We start from the raw sequence: 16,981 nt of genomic DNA, 5'->3' as shown, positions 1-16,981 counted from the left end.
AGAAAGCATTAATTGTTTAATTGATGAAGTTAAGGAAAAATGGCCTAGCATATGTAGATAAAGTTGGATCCCTACCTTGCACTATGTAGAATCATATGTGTGTTTGTGCATGTAAACTCTTGAAGGACAGAGGATGTTTAATATGTGTAGTAAATTTACAAGTTTAATATAATGAAATGTCATATAATGATTTTTTGAACCTAGGGCAGGGAAAATTTCTTAAAAAAATACAAAAACCCAAAGACACAAAGCATAACACTTTAAAAGCTGCTGCAAATGCATCAAAATTAAGAATTTTAGTTACATAAAACACTTCATAGTCAAAATTAATAGGTCATAAATACTAGAGTTGCTTGTAATATTGGGAGAAAAAAAGTTTCCTCTAAATCACAAAGAAAAAGATGAAAAACATGACTTTAGAAATGGGCAACTGATCTAAACAGGCAATTCTTACAGTGGAAAACTCCAAAACTATCACACACCTACAGAGGTGCTTACCCCCCTGGAGAGTAGAAAGTCAGACTGAAAAAAAAAAAAAAAAAAAAAAAAAAAGAAGTTTAACGCCATTACCTCACCCACGTTAATACTGGGAAATCCCAGAAAGTTGGACAACGCCTAACTTGCTGTGTGAGGGGCGGGTCAAAGCACAAGCCACGCCTGGGTCGCGCCCGCCAGGCCGCTCACGTGCCAGTGCCCCACCCAGCGACCCCAGCGCTCTCCGCCCACGCCAGCAATCTCGGTTTTTTCCCCAGGCCCTACGCACGTGGCCTGGCCCTCTGTAAACCCAAGTCGGAGCACTGTGGTTGAGACTGCAGTTCCAGAAGCCACTCGGGATGCTGGGGAACCTGAATGGACGGGCCCGCGTGAGGGCTAGAGGCATCACTCAGGGCCAGAGTGCCACCGAGGTGGGGCAGGCACCGGCCTCGCCACTGGTATGTAGGAACCAGGGCTGGCCTCGTTTCTCTCTCTCCTGGCTGACTCTAGCTGGACAGTGCTTTCCTCTGTGTTTATCTTCTCTGGGATACAGCTTTTCCTCTTCACTTTGAGCCTTTCTGTGGTTTCTCACAATTTTTCTTTCAAGGGGTCTTACCTAAGAATGATACTAATGTAGGTTCCTTAGCTATGAAGAGGAGGCAAGAGTGTCAGTGCCATCTACTTTCTAGATCTTAATTACTTGATTTGGTTTTAAATTGCCTGGAAAAAACTGATATACCCTCAGACCATTGCATGGCATATCATCTAATACAATTGCCAATTGGTATATAAAATAAGTAATCTCAAATGCAAGTGTGGTTTAGATTCAGCTACTGTTGCTTGGGTCTTCACTTCTAGTAGGAATCCTTGGCTGAACTTAGACAACTAGATGGAATTGACCTACAGATAAACAACTTTTGAGTGATGTTAATGACTGTGTATTAGTATTAGAAGCAACATTTTTGACTTAGGCCAAAAGTATTCAATTGAGTAATCTGTGGTTATTACACCTTTATTCTCATGAAGTGATCTCCTTGTTACTTTCCTCAGTTTTTAGTAGGCCAAGATCTAGTAACTTCTGGAACAAATAGAAGTAGTTTCTGTGAAAAAGGAAAATGTTAATGTTCTCTCCCTAATTGTTTTGTGAACTAATTTGGGGCCACTTACTTAGAGGGAGTCACCTTCTGGGCTGGTGCATCATGTCCTCTGAGCTCAATTTATTTTCATGCCCATGGACCATGGCAGCTTGCGGCCTGTGCATGTCTGTGCCATGTTCCCTCTGAATAGCTTCCTGAGTGGAAAGATCACATCTCTGCTTCTTTATACCTCCACTGTCTTATGCTCTCCCTTGTATTAAAATAAGTTTGAAGAGCAGGGAAAACTGACACTCATCCTATCCTTTGTCTACAATGGGCACTCTCTTCTCATCTCTCAAGGGATTTGCCTGTTAAGATTTTTTTTTTTCCCTAGATCATGCTAATCTAATGCCTTATGACATGATAACTGTTCTTATTTTGTGAAACCTTTGGTTTGTGACTTAAATCTGAAAAAAAATGTTTTTGCCCATATAGCCCACACTAGCCGATTTTAGAGACAATGAAGTGGCCTCTAGCAGCGGCATCCTGGGATCAAGCAGGATTCCACAGAAAGGTAAGTGCAACTCAGTTTGTTCCACTTAGTTCCAGGCAACTCACATGAAAGAAGACTGACTCCACCAGGCCTCATAGCAGCAGGCTGGCTTCTTTAGCATCCTGTTCTTCTTTTCTTGAGTGATTCCCTTGTGATATTCCTTTGGGACTCCCTAAGGCAGAGTCTGCTGCTAAATTTTCTGAAAGTGCTTGGTAGATGAGAATCCACAGACACAAAGAAGCCAGTTTTCTGATTCTTTCTGTTCATAGAAGAATTTTGAAAAAAATATTATAAAAATTCTTATGGTATATAGAGGCTGAGACTATGTCTCAGTGGTAGAGCACTTGCCTAGAATGTACAAGGCCCTGGGTTCAGTCCCCAGCATGCCCCCGCCCCCCCCTTACACAAAATCCTATGGTTTATAAATGCCAATGCTGTCACCTTACAGAGATGGTAGAAACTCGGTAGTATGCCTCCCATGGTTGGCCTCCTCCCTCCCCACCTGTGTTAGATGTCACTGCTTGGTGGTAGTTGTCTTCTCTGCAAAGTCAGATGTGGTCTCAGTATACTTGTCCACATGCTACTCCAAGTAGCCACACAGTGCCAATTGGTGTGCCTGATGTGTTAGTTTGTTTGGGCTGCTATAACAAAGTCACACAGACTAATTAGCTTTAATAACAGAAACTTATTTTTTCATAATTCTGGAGGTTTGACATTTGAGATAAAGGTGTTGGCACAGTTGGTTTCTTCTCAGGCCTCTCTCCTTGACTTGTAGATGGCCACCTTCCTAGACTCACATGTTTCCTCTCTGCATTTCTGTATCCTAATTCTTTCTCTTATGACATCAGTCATATTGGACCTTAATGACCTCACTTTAATTTGACCCTCTCTTTAAAAATCCTATCCCCAAATACAGTCACATCCTGAAGTACTGGGGATTAGAACTTCAGCTTATAAATCTGGTGGGGGACACAGTTCAGCCCATAACCCAGTGCAACCTGTTAGCCATCTCCTTTGTTCTGACCACAGAGTGAAGTGATAGATTTCTAACAAATGTTTAAGTCTAGGTTCCCCCACACTCTTGAGAGTCTGGTCCCCCATTCATTTTCTGACTGGCTCGATAGCTCTTGGTTGAGTTTTCCAGTGCTGCTCGGTATCCCCTGTGTGATCTGAACTCACACAACTGAATGTGCTGCAGAAGCCCAGAAGGCCTGCCCAGAGTGGCAGCGCAGTAGGTCCAGCACACCACCACTGTTCAAATAGCACGCCAACCTGGGATTTTCTGTCCACATCTGCTGCCCATTGTTCTGAATAGCAAGTCATGAAAACCCTTAATCCTTTGAGAGCATATTGAATTTTCGTTTATTTAAATTGTAGTAAAATACATATAACATTTACCATTTTACCTATTTTTAAATGAACAGTTGAGGATACTGAGTCTGTTGATATTGCTGTGCAGTCATCATCATCATTCATCTCTAGAAATTATTTTTTCATTTTGCAAAATTGAAACTCTGTACACATTAAACAACAAATCCCCAAACCTCTTTTCCCCTAGCCCCTGACAACCACCATTCCATGGTACCTTGATGTTTTAGAAACGGTTCAACATCTTGTGAAACTAAGGTCAATGAATGATACGGACAATCTAGTGAGGGTAATAGATATTTAAAAAAAATTAAATGAACTTTGTGATTCTCCTGAGGGACTCAGACTGCACTGAGGAAGGTGTGGACAGCAGTTTTGAGCTGGTGGCAGTGCCATTTGGGAGAACTGCATACAGTGAGAATATCATAGGGTGGGTCAAGTCAGGGTCCTAAGGACTATCAGTCCTGTTACTTTTCAGTGATAACCTGTATTTTTGATGTTTTATTTATTTTTATATGGTGCTAAGGATTGAATCCACTGCCTCACACCTGCTAGGCAAGTGCTCTGCCACTGAGCTACAGCCCCAGCCTGACAATTTTGATGTTTTAAAGTCATCTCCAGAATTCCCAAGGCACATCCAAAAACATCAGCACCTTTTGTACTCACTTAAACAGTATTCATTTCAAAACAGATTTTAATTTCATATTTTCTAGAAACTGATTATGATAGGCTCCAAGGTAAAACATGGCTTTCATTCTTTTGAGGAATGATCTACAATAAAGACAAATTGCAGTGTTCTGGGAAGTTTCTCTTCTTTTCACTGGGAAAGGTGAGAGGTTCAGCCCTTTCTGTGCAGAAGTTGGTGTGGGCAGTCCTAGCCTGTAGCTCTGCAGGGTGTTACCCAGGAGCTAAAGGAGAGCTGCCATCTGCAAATAAGTGTGGGATAGGGCATAAGGAGATAAAGTTTTCTCCTTAGTCAAAGAGAAAGTCTACAATATTATAAGTGCTAGTACTAACTCAGTGCCTCTTATTTCTAAAAAAATATTTCATGCTTTCTTTTCAGATTGTAACTTTTAGGCTAAAGGCTTCTGTATAGTCATACATGTTTTCAGCAATGTGGGCAAGTTTTGTTAAAAACCACAAACATCTGAGTTTTGAATGTGGATGCATTTTTGATATAGCAAACCTAGTATCATTAGAATGAAATATATTACTGTGTTCTCTACATTTTTTAGATAATAATGGTTTACCTCATGGTGATGTTGAAAGTACCTTTGTGAAAAGAAATGTGAAAATGAGACAGAACTTCATGGATCTGGGCATCTGTACCAGAGAGAAATTGGCACATGTGAAAGATTGTAAAACAGGTACCCAGTCTTTATGAAGCTTACTTGTACAAATATTACCAAATCTTGCTTAAGGAATTTCTATCCCTTGACCTAAAATAAATGAGTTCATATACTCAATAGATACTAACTGAACATTTGCTGTGTTCAAGGCAAGTATAGAGGCTTTATAATATTTAGCCTTAATTTTGTTTAGTTAATAGAAATGATGTTTTCCACAACAACAGATCTCATTTTGGGAAAAGATATTCTCCTGATTCTTGAGTTGTGGCTGAAAATGATGCTTCTTCTTTTTCTTAACCCTTTTCCAGTATGGGGAATAATAGTGTTTTGGACTTAAGCCAATGTGGGCTATTTTTTTTTTTTACCCAGATTCCAGGCTCCCCCTGAAATTGCACACACAATTGTGGGCATATATGCTTTCTGGGAAATAGGTCTGTTATTTTCATTGGATTCTCAGATGGTTTTGTGGCTTCTTCCTTACTTATGCAGATCAATGTTTTTCAAACTTTTGTATAAAACCAAGGCAGCTAATGGAGAAATAAATGTATTATTACCCAGCAAACACACAAAACACACATAGTGGCCCAGCAAACACAAAACACACATAGTGGAAGCAAAACTTTCATGAAATAGTGCTTACCTCTACTTCACACCAGGCACTCTGGTTCATTCTGTTAAATTCTAGTCTTTTTCCTTTTTTCTTTTTCTTTTTTTTTTCTTTTTTTTTTTTTTTGGTATTTTATTTAGAAACAGGATCTCACTGAGTTGCTTAGCACCTCACTTTTGCTGAGGCTGGCATTAAACTTGTGATCCTCCTGCCTCAGCCTCCTGAGCTGCTGGGATTACAGGTGTGTGCCACCATGCCTGGCAAATTTATCTTTTCATTGAACATATTATCCACTTCACGTTTTATAACTGTAGCACTAATAGGGCCGGCTGCTATCTGTAAACACTGGTGTAGATGATCTCAAAGGTCTCCCAGCTCTGACATTCTAGTTTGACTTCTCTTTAGTCCATTTATATGAGCAGCTAAAATATGTTGTCATTTCCTCAGGATCTGGGTGAACAAAAGAAAGTCTTCCTTACCTAGAATAGCATAATGACTCCTTGCTACCACCAGTTACATACTGCAGAATGAGGAAATGCTAAGGCACACATGACAACTTTTCTTCCTCACCACTTTGGGGCTCATGTTTCCACTTTCTCTATGAGAAAGGCAAAATAGTGCCTATTTGATATTGTTCTTTTCTAAAAGACAAACACTGGGTGATTCCCTATAAGGAGCTGAGAAGAAACACCTTAGCATCCTCTTAGATTCTGTCCTGGGGAAATATAAGTCAGCCGGAGCATTAACTGTGCCCTGGCCATCCCTGATTTTGTCCTATAGACATTTCAGATGTGAATAAAAATTCCTATAGGGGAATGACATTCCTGGAAGCACACATGGCTTCCATGTGTCTGCAGAACCCCGCCCCCTTCAGATCCTGTCTGTTTTTGGACAGGAAAGGTACAGTTCCTTCCTCTCTTCCAACACTCCCCTCCCTCTCTAAGGCTCTTCTTTGGAACTTGAACAGCAGTCTAACCATTAATGGAATTTTTCCAGGATTTTTAGGAGTATTGTTAACTTTTGATCATCTGGTTTCCTGGAGGTTGGGGGTTGTAGTCATGCTCAGAACCATACAGTTTCTTTGAAAATGAGAGCAGCATAATTGCAGAGCAGCATATGAGAATATTACTCCAGTCGATTTGAATTGCAGAGAATAAGAGCTGGAAGGAAGGTGGGGTAGTTAAATTCAGATGCTTCTCTTCTCCCAAGTCATGAATATCATTGTCTGCTCCTGACTTCCTCTGAGGCCCGCTTCACACACCATTCACTCTAAATTCCAACACAGTTATTAGGCTGCAAGTTTTAGAGCTTATCTTTTGTCATCAAACAAAAATCATTGCTTTATGCATCTACTGTGCACATGCAAACTAATTTTCAAGTGATGTGATTAATGTTAACAGTGATTTTGTGTGTGTGTGTGTGTGAAAGAATTGTTTTTTGTCTTCCCTAGGTTCCAGTGGAATACCTGTGATGTTGGTTACAAATCTCTTTAATTTAGATTTGCCCCAGGACTGGCAGCTATACCAGTACCATGTGACATATATTCCAGAATTAGAATCTAGAAAGCTCAGGATTGCTTTGCTTTATAGTCAAAGCATACTTTCCAACAAAGCAAAAGCGTTCGATGGTACTGTCCTTTTCCTCTCACAAAAGCTAGAAGAAAAGGTATAGTATGGTTATTTTTGTGGAGATTTATATGTGTTTACACATGCGTATATGTATTTACTTTCCTGTTCCCTTGCTTGAGAGCAAAAAAGACTTACTAGTAAAAATGTCATTGGTAATTGATTTTTTAATTAAGAAGCTGGTGATCTGGCATCTTAAAAAATAAGAACTCTTGGGCTGGGGATGTGGCTCAAGCGGTAACGCACTCGCCTGGCACGCGTGGGGCGCTGAGTTCGATCCTCAGCACCACATAAAATAAAATAAAGATGTTGTGTCCACTGAAAACTAAAAATAAATAAAAAATTCTCTCTCTCTCTCTCTCTCTCTCTCTCTCTCTCTCTCAAAAAAAAAAAAAAAAAAGAAAAAAGAAAAAAAAAGAACTCTAAGTGTCCTTGAAATAGGCATCCTTTTAAGAACTTTTCCCCAAACAAGCAAGACTTTAAGAAACACCAGCTAGCCTGTGGCTTCAGAGCTTTAAATTTATTGTTCTTGTTTTCATTCCTGCACAGTTGTGCCTATGTACCCAAATAATTTCACATCAGTCTCTGAATCTAAAACTATCAGTTATTTTCTGACTTGCTCCATTGTATAAAATGTGAATTATTGCTTTCAATTCTGAGTATTTAAAAAATGTGACCACTGGAAATGGCAGTTGAATATTTCATATTTTTTCTTCATTTTTAACACTTTCAATCCTAAAAGAAAGATATTGACTTTTAATCATATGCTTTGTTCTAAGATGATATTTAAAAATTGCTACCAAAAAACCCAGTTTTTCATGTGAAGAGGTAAAACAGAACCCGGGATTAAAGCTTTATACTGCTGGTCCTAGGGAAGTTTAATCCTTTAGTTCAATTTTTTGAGCATATGGGGCTAATAGCATACATTGAAACTTCTAGCCAATAAGCAAATCTGTGAGTTTCCTTAAGAAATGCATTTCTGAGATTCTTGGGTTCTTTACCCTTTTATGAGATCCTGAGATTTGTAGGAGTTACTTGAGTAATTATTTTGTCTGGAGGTGGGACTTTAAAATTATATCATTCGGTTGCTTTTTTCTTTTTCTTTTTCTTTTTTTTTTGGTAGTGCTGGGGATTGAGCCCAGGCCTTGTGCATGCTAGGCAAGCACTTTACCAGCTGAGCTTTATCCCCAGCCCCCTATATCACACAGTTAAATCTAGTAGTTTAAGAAGTCTGGGTCTGTAAATTTGGAAACATTATTACTCCCCATAAGTCCTTATTGGTTGATTCCTTCAATACTTTGTTCTATGAGCAGATGTTGTTAGCATGCTAATACAGTTTCTCATAATTAAGTTTTATATCTCATGTGTATTATTATTAAAGATCATCTTGCTCTCATAGATTCATTTTAGCAATAGCTTAGAGTTTTAGGTATGTTAACATTATTTTATAGGAACAATGAATGATCTGGCTTGCTTTAATTGTACCTAACCAAAATGGACAAATTTTGCTCTGTAGGTGCTAGAATTAAGTTAGTGCTGCTCATTTTTCATTCAAAATGAGCATGTGATATGAGTCAAACACATTTCTGTCGGTGGGGGCGGAGTCTAAGGAGGAGGCCAGTAGCAAAACAGAAGATTAAATACATAATGTGTGACAAATCAGGCCTGTTTGTTTCATATCCAGACCCAGGTGATGCCAGGTTTAACAGTGTGTCGAGTGTCCTCTTGTTTCTTATCAACATATGACTTGCCATCCAGTTACAGTGAAAAGGGTCCCAACAATGAAGCTGTGACTCTCACTTCTTTTCCTGGTCCTAATATCGATTTAGGCTTAACTCTGCATCTCTGCCAATCCTCACACATTTCCTAGTATATAGTGTCGTTGAAGAGCCCCTCCACAAATTCACTCTCTGCATCCCCAGATGGTGTAGTTCTCAAAGTCCTGCTCAGCTGCCATCTGGCCTTTCTGTGTTCTCCAGACCCACACTGTGCACCTACAGCCACGACTGATGGGGTTGCTATCATGTCATATCTGCTTGCCACTCTCATACACTTATGAAGTGCCTGCTTTGTGTTTTGTAGTATTATCATTGATTTCTCAAAAATTTCTAAGTTATTACTAAAGTCACAAATAAATACAGTGCAAGGAAGAATAAGTTTCTAAGTACTAATTAATATTTTGATTATGCTAACATTTACTAAGTGTTAAGTACTATGCTTGGTTGTTTTTAGATTAGCTCCAGCACTCCTCTCTTGAGATGAGCAGATCTATACCTTATTCCCAATCAACAGCTGCTACCCCACTCCTGCTATTATGCCGACCAGACTTCATTGAAATTGTGGACTGTTCATTCTGCCAGGCTCTTAGTAATATGATTTCATTTAATCCTCTCATCAATTCTGGAGCCTGAGAGGTTCAGTATCTTGCCTCAAGGTTGATGTACAGAGCTTGATGATCCTCCTCGTAGGATACTTTAGTGAGAGTTAGATTCTTAGATAGGGTTTGGATCATTGATGTGGACAACGATGAAGGGCATTCCTAGTGAAAAGGGGCAAAGACGCAGTGATAGGAAGGAAGGGTCGTATTTTAGAATATGATAAGACCTGTGCATTATCCTATTTAGTCTTTACAACCCTGTGGCATAAGTTAGGCTTACTCCTGCTTAAGAGATGAGAAAAGTTCTTAAACAGTTGCTTGCTCCAGGTTCATACAAGCTGTAAGAGGCAGTGAATTATGGTATTTCCGCTTCCACATCATGTGCACTTCAGCTCTGTGGTTAATAGTGGTATTGACACAGCTGAAATAGATTAGAGACTTGCTGGCGTAGATGCACTAAGCCTGGACAATTGATTAGATGGTGGATGGAGGAGGAGGATAAAAGTTCACTCTGAGGTTAGCAGCCTGGGGACTGGAGGGTGTGGGTCCAGTAACAGATGTAGGAAGTGAAGGAGCAGTTGGTGTTTGGTGAGGGAGGGGCCAAGGGGGCTGAGGAGTTTGATCTTAAGTGGCTGCTGGGAATTGCAGTTCCTGAGACCATCTGCTGCCACCTCCCCTTAATTCCTCACCTCCACATCCTTTGTTGTCTCTAATCCTTTGTCCTGAAGTCCCTGCAGTGTTTTGAGAACTGCACACCCCTCCTGCCTACCAGACTTTTCCTGATATTGATGAGCTCTTCCTGCAGCTGTTCTGATCTCTGTACAATTTTATGTGAGGCAAGAAATCATTTCAATGAAATATGCCATCCCCTGGGAAAGGTCCATTTCTTTTTGTTTCCAGACCTTCATTTAACCTAAAAGTGGTTAAACTACACTGTAACTGTAGAAAAAGGCATTTATTTAGAAATATGTAAATATTTGCTAATTAGCTGACTTTTAATTCATTGCCCTTTTCAAAAAATCCCTGAAGGCTGATTGATGTTTATTGACTGATTTGTGAACTCTTTTATTTCATAAGCCTGCACAGAGTCCTGTCTGGTTGAAGTAACTTTCGGTTTAGTTGGGGAGCTATGATAGAAATCTAGTCAGGCATTCATCACATTGCTATAACACTATTTCAGGCTACATAAGATCTCAGGGGATTTCTCCAGACTTGCCACAATTTTCAAAATCAGATTTCCTATCTGTTCTAACTTCCACCACTTTCTCTCCTGCCCTCATCCTTACTTTCCCTATTGTCTTCCCATGTCTGCTTTGCTTTCTTTTGTTTTTTTGCTTTAGGAATAAACTCGTGAGAGACTGTGTTCTGGAATCTGTGCACTTGGGAGAGGCAAGGCAGTCCACTAATAGGCTGCTTCTGGGCATACACGAACCCTCCCAAAGTGGGTGCATTTTGGACTCTTGCATATGTGAAATTTTTTTTTTATTATTGGTTGTTCAAAACATTACAAAGCTCTTGACATATCATATTTCATACATTTGATTCACGTGGGTTATGAACTCCCATTTTTATCCCGTATACACATCCACATTTTTACATAGTGCCATACTAGTGACTGTTGTTTTCTGCTACCTTTCCTATCCTCTGTTAGTTACATTTTCTTGGGAGAATGTAACTAACTTATTTCAGACTCTTTAAGCAATTTGCAACCCATTTCCCCCCCCCCTCCCCACAGTAAAGGTCAAGACCCAATTTTTGTGGAATTCTTTTTGGATCAAATCTTTGAGCCATGAGCCTGACTTTGACTCTCCTTCAAGAATTTGGAGAGCAGAAAGATGTGTTGCTTTCTTAGGATCAGTAAGACACAGGGGGTGGGAAAGAAAAACCCCTTCAAACTTAATGTGATGATTAGATTACTACTCATAGCTAACACCTTCATTTTTCTTTTTGTTAATGCATATTGAATTGTGATGATTTTATCATATCTGCATTCTGCACACTTAGGGATAATCTATAGAGTGCATTTTAAGTACCTCTTTTTCCAGGTCACAGAATTATCAAGTGAAACTCGAAGAGGTGAAACTGTAAAGATGACTGTCACTCTTATGAGGGAGCTGCCATCAAGCTCCCCTGTGTGCATCCAAGTTTTCAATATCATCTTCAAGAAGTAAGGCACTTGAAATGTGAATTTAATCTGGGCTAATGGCACCTTTCAGCATGGAGCCTGGGGTTAAAATGGTCAACCACATGGTAGGCAGTGTGCCCCGACAGTGCTGTATTGAGGGCAGGTCTTCACATACTTTTCAGGTACACAAGCAGCCATGTGCCATACAGTCATCACAGCCTCCCCTTGGCACAGCCACCATTATCCAGGATTGTCCAGGTTGAGATATAGAATTGAAGGGTAACTGCCATCTCATTGGCAGCAGGGAGGGTGCCCTTTGCTTTTATTTCTTGAACCTGTTTCCACTCCTGATCCTCTGACTGAAAAGTTCACTATATTTGACTTACTTAACTAAAGGTCCTATTTTACTCGTCATTGGTTGATGTGGGATCTAAAAAGCTTTCTGCTTTCTGCTTTTGCTCCAGTGTGTACACATGGGGCCAGAAGGAAGGCCACAGTGGGGTTTTTCAGTGTTCTTCAGACTGTTCTAAGGATCAAGTGTTCCAAAGTCATCTTGAGGGTAGAGTGGATTTGTTAAGTATAGATTTCCTGACTCCTCGCTGGACCTGGTAAACAGAATTTCATGAACGGGACCCCCTAAATCCACATTTTCAGCACAATTCCCATAGGACAAGTGGATACTGTAAAGTACACGAGCCACTTCTACATTCTGCTAGTGTGGAATTTTAAAATGAGCCATTCAGAAATCTTAGGTGCCATCCCTTTGTTCAATAGCAGCCTCTGGAAAGGATGAAGATAGGGAAGTTTGGGGTTTTGCTGAGTAGTAGGGTCACGTAAAGGAACTTCCCCCACACAGATGCACTGTTTCCTAATGCTAGTCAGATGTCTTGGGCAGTCTCCTTCGGTCATAGCTGGGCCTTGGTACACTGCTACACAGTAGTTCTTCAGAAGCCCATCTGGCATGTGCCCTCTAGCTGACAAATGGAAGGTTCTTTCCAGTGAGAAAGCTTTTCCCCTTATGCTTTCTATTCCTCCATCCTCACTGGAGGGCCCTGGTGTACCCTCACATCAATTCCCATTTTCAGGTAAGGAGGCCAAGGCTCAGTGATGTTTGGCATCCCAGATCACAGAGTTGGAATACTTGGATTCTGACCCAACACCTTGTACATCTCTCTCACACACTGACAACCTCATATCAGTGATGTCAGGTTCCAGGAATAACATGGCTTGTTGCTGAAGAGGTGTTTGGCGGCACCTGGGGAGTTTGAGCAGCCTCAGCAGAAGCAGCTGCCTCCTCTCAAAATGGGAAACAGGCCAGAAGAGCCTTCAGACATGGCTTGCCTCACTCCTTCCAGCCAGTCTGAATGTTAATGACCAGATGTAGTGGTAAATGACCGCCTAGTCATCATTGCAGTTAAGTCCACACAGATAAAAATGATTTCAGTTATCATTCTCAAATGTGAAGAAGAGTTCTTATATAGACACTTGCGTATATTCAGTATCTAAATGTTCTACAGCTGTAAGAAAAAGACCTCTGTATATTCTGTGTTTTTTATTATGTTCAGCATGAGTACAAACTTGGAATTATACTGTTATTGACTAATATTTACCAAAAACTAAAAAAAATATACTTGCAGGATCTTAAAAAAGTTGTCTATGTACCAAATTGGACGGAACTTCTATAAACCTTCAGAGCAAGTGGAAATTCCCCAACACAAGTAGGTTTATTTATATTTTCTTTTCCCCTAAAATGTTTATAAGGTGAGCAGTATAATTTGCGTTGACCATTATGCCTCCTCTGAGTCTTTCTGTGATATGAAATGTAATGAATTTTTATAATCTTCAAGGGTTTTTTGTTTTTGTTTTTTTAATAGAGTGGTGAATGTGAACCTGGAGCTAGGAGCCCGTTTTCTTCTATTAGTGTACAAGATCATCATCATAAATTCTAGAGGGAATTCAGAAACTGAATTTTCTGTGTCATAAGTAATACTGAAAGCAGAATGAGCTGTATTATGTCATAACATCTGGCTGGTGCTCTGAGCTTCTGTTGAAAGGAACCTAGTGCAGCCAGGGTGATTGGTGTGAAATCATCAGATAAACAGAGGTCAGACAGAGAAGTCAGCTAAACTTCCCTAGAGAAGGGTTGAGCCATCCTGAACACTTGGAGAATGAGTTTTACCCTGAACTGGACATGTAGTGCTTAAGGGAGCATCAGGCCATGGGTTGAACTGGTTGGTACTCACCTCTCCAAAATGTTGTGGTCAGGCTAAAGACAGAAAGGTCACTAGTAGCCCAAATACAGATAATCAAACAAGGGGAGAAGAGCATAAAGGACAGAATCAGGTGGAGTGATTGAAGTGCTGGCAGGTGGAGGCAGCTAAGCATCCTACAATGTCCTAAATATGTGTTTACTCTAAATATGTATTTAAAGACACGTCAGCTAAAAACAACTTAAGTTTTAGTCAGCAACTGGAAGAAATCAGACTAAAGAAAAAATTACCTCTAGAGAATTAGAATGAAAAATCACTTAAAAATCTTTACTGTTTTTCTGTTCTAACATCTTAAATATTAATTTTAAAATTTTTTCTTTTTATCTGTTTTTGCAGATTATCCCTTTGGCCTGGGTTTGCTATTTCTGTATCATACTTTGAAAACAGGCTCCTGCTTAGTGCTGATGTGAGTTATAAAGTCCTCCGGAATGAGACTGTTCTGGAATTCATGACTGATCTCTGCTACAGAACTGGTGTGTCTTGCTTCACCCAGACATGTGAGAAACAACTAATAGGACTCATTGTCCTTACAAGGTAAAAGTCTACGTATAAGTGAATCTTCTCCAGAGAATGAATTATCTATGGAGTTTGGGAACAGGAAGTTCATTGGAGTTTTGGTTGGAGCACAAGTCTGATCAATTTGTTCAGAAGACTTGGCTGTTCTCAAATTGTCTTGAGTTAGACTTCCTTATGTGTCATTCTCAACTTTCCCAACTGACATGATCCCAAATTCTCTTTCTGTTCTCCCCACTCCAAATTCTGCCTTTTAAGTTTCTTCACAAAGTCCAGCTCTGATCTTCCTGACACCTCCACTTGCCCCCTCAGTTGAAACTGTTTATTTCCCTCCCCCGCAGCTTGAATTGAATTGCACTTCCTTAGAGCCACCCCTTATGTCCATTTTATTGAGTTTTATTTTGTGATAGCACAGAATGTGAAGTCCATGCCTCACCTTCTTCAAAAGATTCTGAGGTCTTTTAGGCTGAGACCATATTTTGCTTCTTTGCAGATTTTTCTATGTATAGTTTGCCAACAGTGCATATTGAATTAAACACAGGCAGATTAAATGACTTTCTAAGTACTAAAAAGCTCACCATATACTGATGCCAATCCAAAAAGTTTGTTTTTTTTTTTTTTTTTTTTTTTTAAGGGACATACTAGCCTTCTCCTTTTCTGTCTTGGAATTTCCTCCTAAAGTTGTTTTTCTGGTTGCATAGCAGAGGGGTGGGATGGTTGAATTGTCTTATCCTCCTGTCATGATCTTGATAGATTAGTTTATCCACGATCCTTCAGTCATCTTGTAAGGTGCCCAGAGTTCTGGAGAAACCTGCCTTGGAGGTTTCTGCTCACAGTCTGGGGTATTTGAGAGGACATTCCAGGCCCTTCTCCTGGAGGGGGGAAGAGCTTAGAATGATCCTAGCTGACCTGTTCTGCAGCTTTGCCAAGGACCAGCCCAGATGGGAGGTTAAGCAGGGTGCTACAACTGCTGGTCAGTCGGCCTGCATTGGTGCTTTTTACCAGAAAGACAATCTGGGAACTCAAAAAATCTGAGTGACACCTTAAGCCAACAGGAAAGTTTTGAGCAATGCTTCAGCATTTGAACATTGAAGAATGGTTTACCTGAACGTACAGCGTCTTAACAGTGAGCAAAACAGATTGCAGTCTAATGACTTTCTTGTGGGTTTCATTGGAATTTAGAGATCTTCCTGTGTACTGATAAGTTAATTAATGCTCTTCTCAACTTTTATCTAAGAAGAGCATTAATTAAAACAAGAAATAAGTGACTTTTAAGTGTTTCTGTGTCTTAATTTCTGATATTCTGGAACATATTTTATACTTTGAATTAAAAGTGTGATGGAGTAACTGCTTAGCTGAGATGACTTGGAAAATTTATTAAAAGGATTTTTTCCATTTGCCAGATACAATAACAAAACCTATCGCATTGATGACATTGACTGGTCTGTGAAGCCCACACATACTTTTCAGAGGCGTGATGGCTCTCAGATTACTTATGTGGATTACTACCAGCAGGTAGGTATTTTCTTTTCCTCTTAGCTTGAAGAGGTCTCCCTATTCCTTTGCAGTCTGTCAACTCCCCTGAATTATTAGGGGGAGTCTGCCTCATACATAATTCTCTGTTTTCTCCTGTCCCTTATCCTCCATTCCCACCATCCTGGGTTGACTGAGATACTTATCATATCTCCTTCTGTCCTTATTTTGGTAGTCTGAGGCCAGGTTTTATGAGGCATACCTGTAATCCCAACTACTCTGGGGGCTGAGACAGGAGGATTGCAAGTTCAAGGCCATCCTGGGCAACTCAGCAAGTCTTGTCTCAGGGGCAAAAAAATATTGAGCTGGGGATGTAGGTTAGTGGTAGAGCCCCCCAGGTTCAATCCCCAGTACCAAAAATAAAATAAATAAAAAATATATATATCTGATGATGTCACTTCCGAGCTCAAAACATTTCCATGGCTCTTTATTGCCTTAGGAACCAAATGTCAGCTCTTTTGTGGAATTTCCCAAGTCCTTAATGACCTGGGCTATTCCCTGCATTTCCAGCCACATCTCTTACTTCTTCCCATCCTTCCCTGTGCTCTTCTGTACCAGTAGTTTGTGTGTACTTAACTCAGTTTATCCCCTGTGCATTTTCACACGTCTTCCTGGGTACCTCTTCACAGCCCAGATGAACACTAAACACCTTTTAGTACTCAGCGTGGCCATCAACTCTCACGGAGGCCCCAGGGCACCCTTCCCAGGACTCCCTTCCATGACTTAGCTACATTGGGTCATCTGAGTCAGGATGTGAGTGGTCTGACCTCCCTCCTGGACCTTGGGCTCTCCCAGGGTTAGCCTAGTTCCTTGCATGTGTCACACACTCGAGAAATATTTACTGATGGAATCTTATGCTGCCTGTGGAGGCTGTGTTCTCAGTGATCCCCATTAGGAAGCCCCCACCCCCATCTTCCATGTTTTTGAATGTATAGTCATTCAGGTCTCTAAAATCTCACAGATGTATTAAAAGACAAACAGATGACCACAACTACAAAAAAACCAGAAACCCTTCCTCGATCTTCTTCACCTTCAGGGAAAGCTAAGGTTACCTTCATTGTTAGCTAACTCTGGAAACTTGTCTACACTAGCTCCAAGCCCCCCTTCAGTT

At 40.3% G+C, this 16,981-nt stretch overlaps 1 protein-coding gene across 1 annotated transcript in view; it reads left to right on the top strand.

The window, feature by feature from the left end:
* The first annotated feature begins 833 nt into the window (after positions 1–833).
* Piwil4 (piwi like RNA-mediated gene silencing 4) overlaps positions 834–16,981 on the top strand; it is a 40,861-nt gene continuing 24,713 nt past the window's right edge. Inside the window, exons 1-8 of the mRNA XM_076841980.2 lie at positions 834–932; positions 2,046–2,124; positions 4,707–4,838; positions 6,878–7,092; positions 11,475–11,596; positions 13,192–13,272; positions 14,161–14,358; positions 15,741–15,852. Coding sequence (XP_076698095.2) covers positions 834–932; positions 2,046–2,124; positions 4,707–4,838; positions 6,878–7,092; positions 11,475–11,596; positions 13,192–13,272; positions 14,161–14,358; positions 15,741–15,852 — 1,038 coding nt within the window. The remainder of the gene's footprint in view (positions 933–2,045; positions 2,125–4,706; positions 4,839–6,877; positions 7,093–11,474; positions 11,597–13,191; positions 13,273–14,160; positions 14,359–15,740; positions 15,853–16,981) is intronic.

This window comes from Callospermophilus lateralis, chromosome 2 (genome assembly GCF_048772815.1).
Source record: "Callospermophilus lateralis isolate mCalLat2 chromosome 2, mCalLat2.hap1, whole genome shotgun sequence".
Classification (NCBI taxonomy): Eukaryota; Metazoa; Chordata; class Mammalia; order Rodentia; family Sciuridae; genus Callospermophilus; species Callospermophilus lateralis.
The sequence above is the reverse complement of the archived record's forward strand: the minus strand, read 5'-3'. Positions and strand labels throughout refer to the sequence as shown.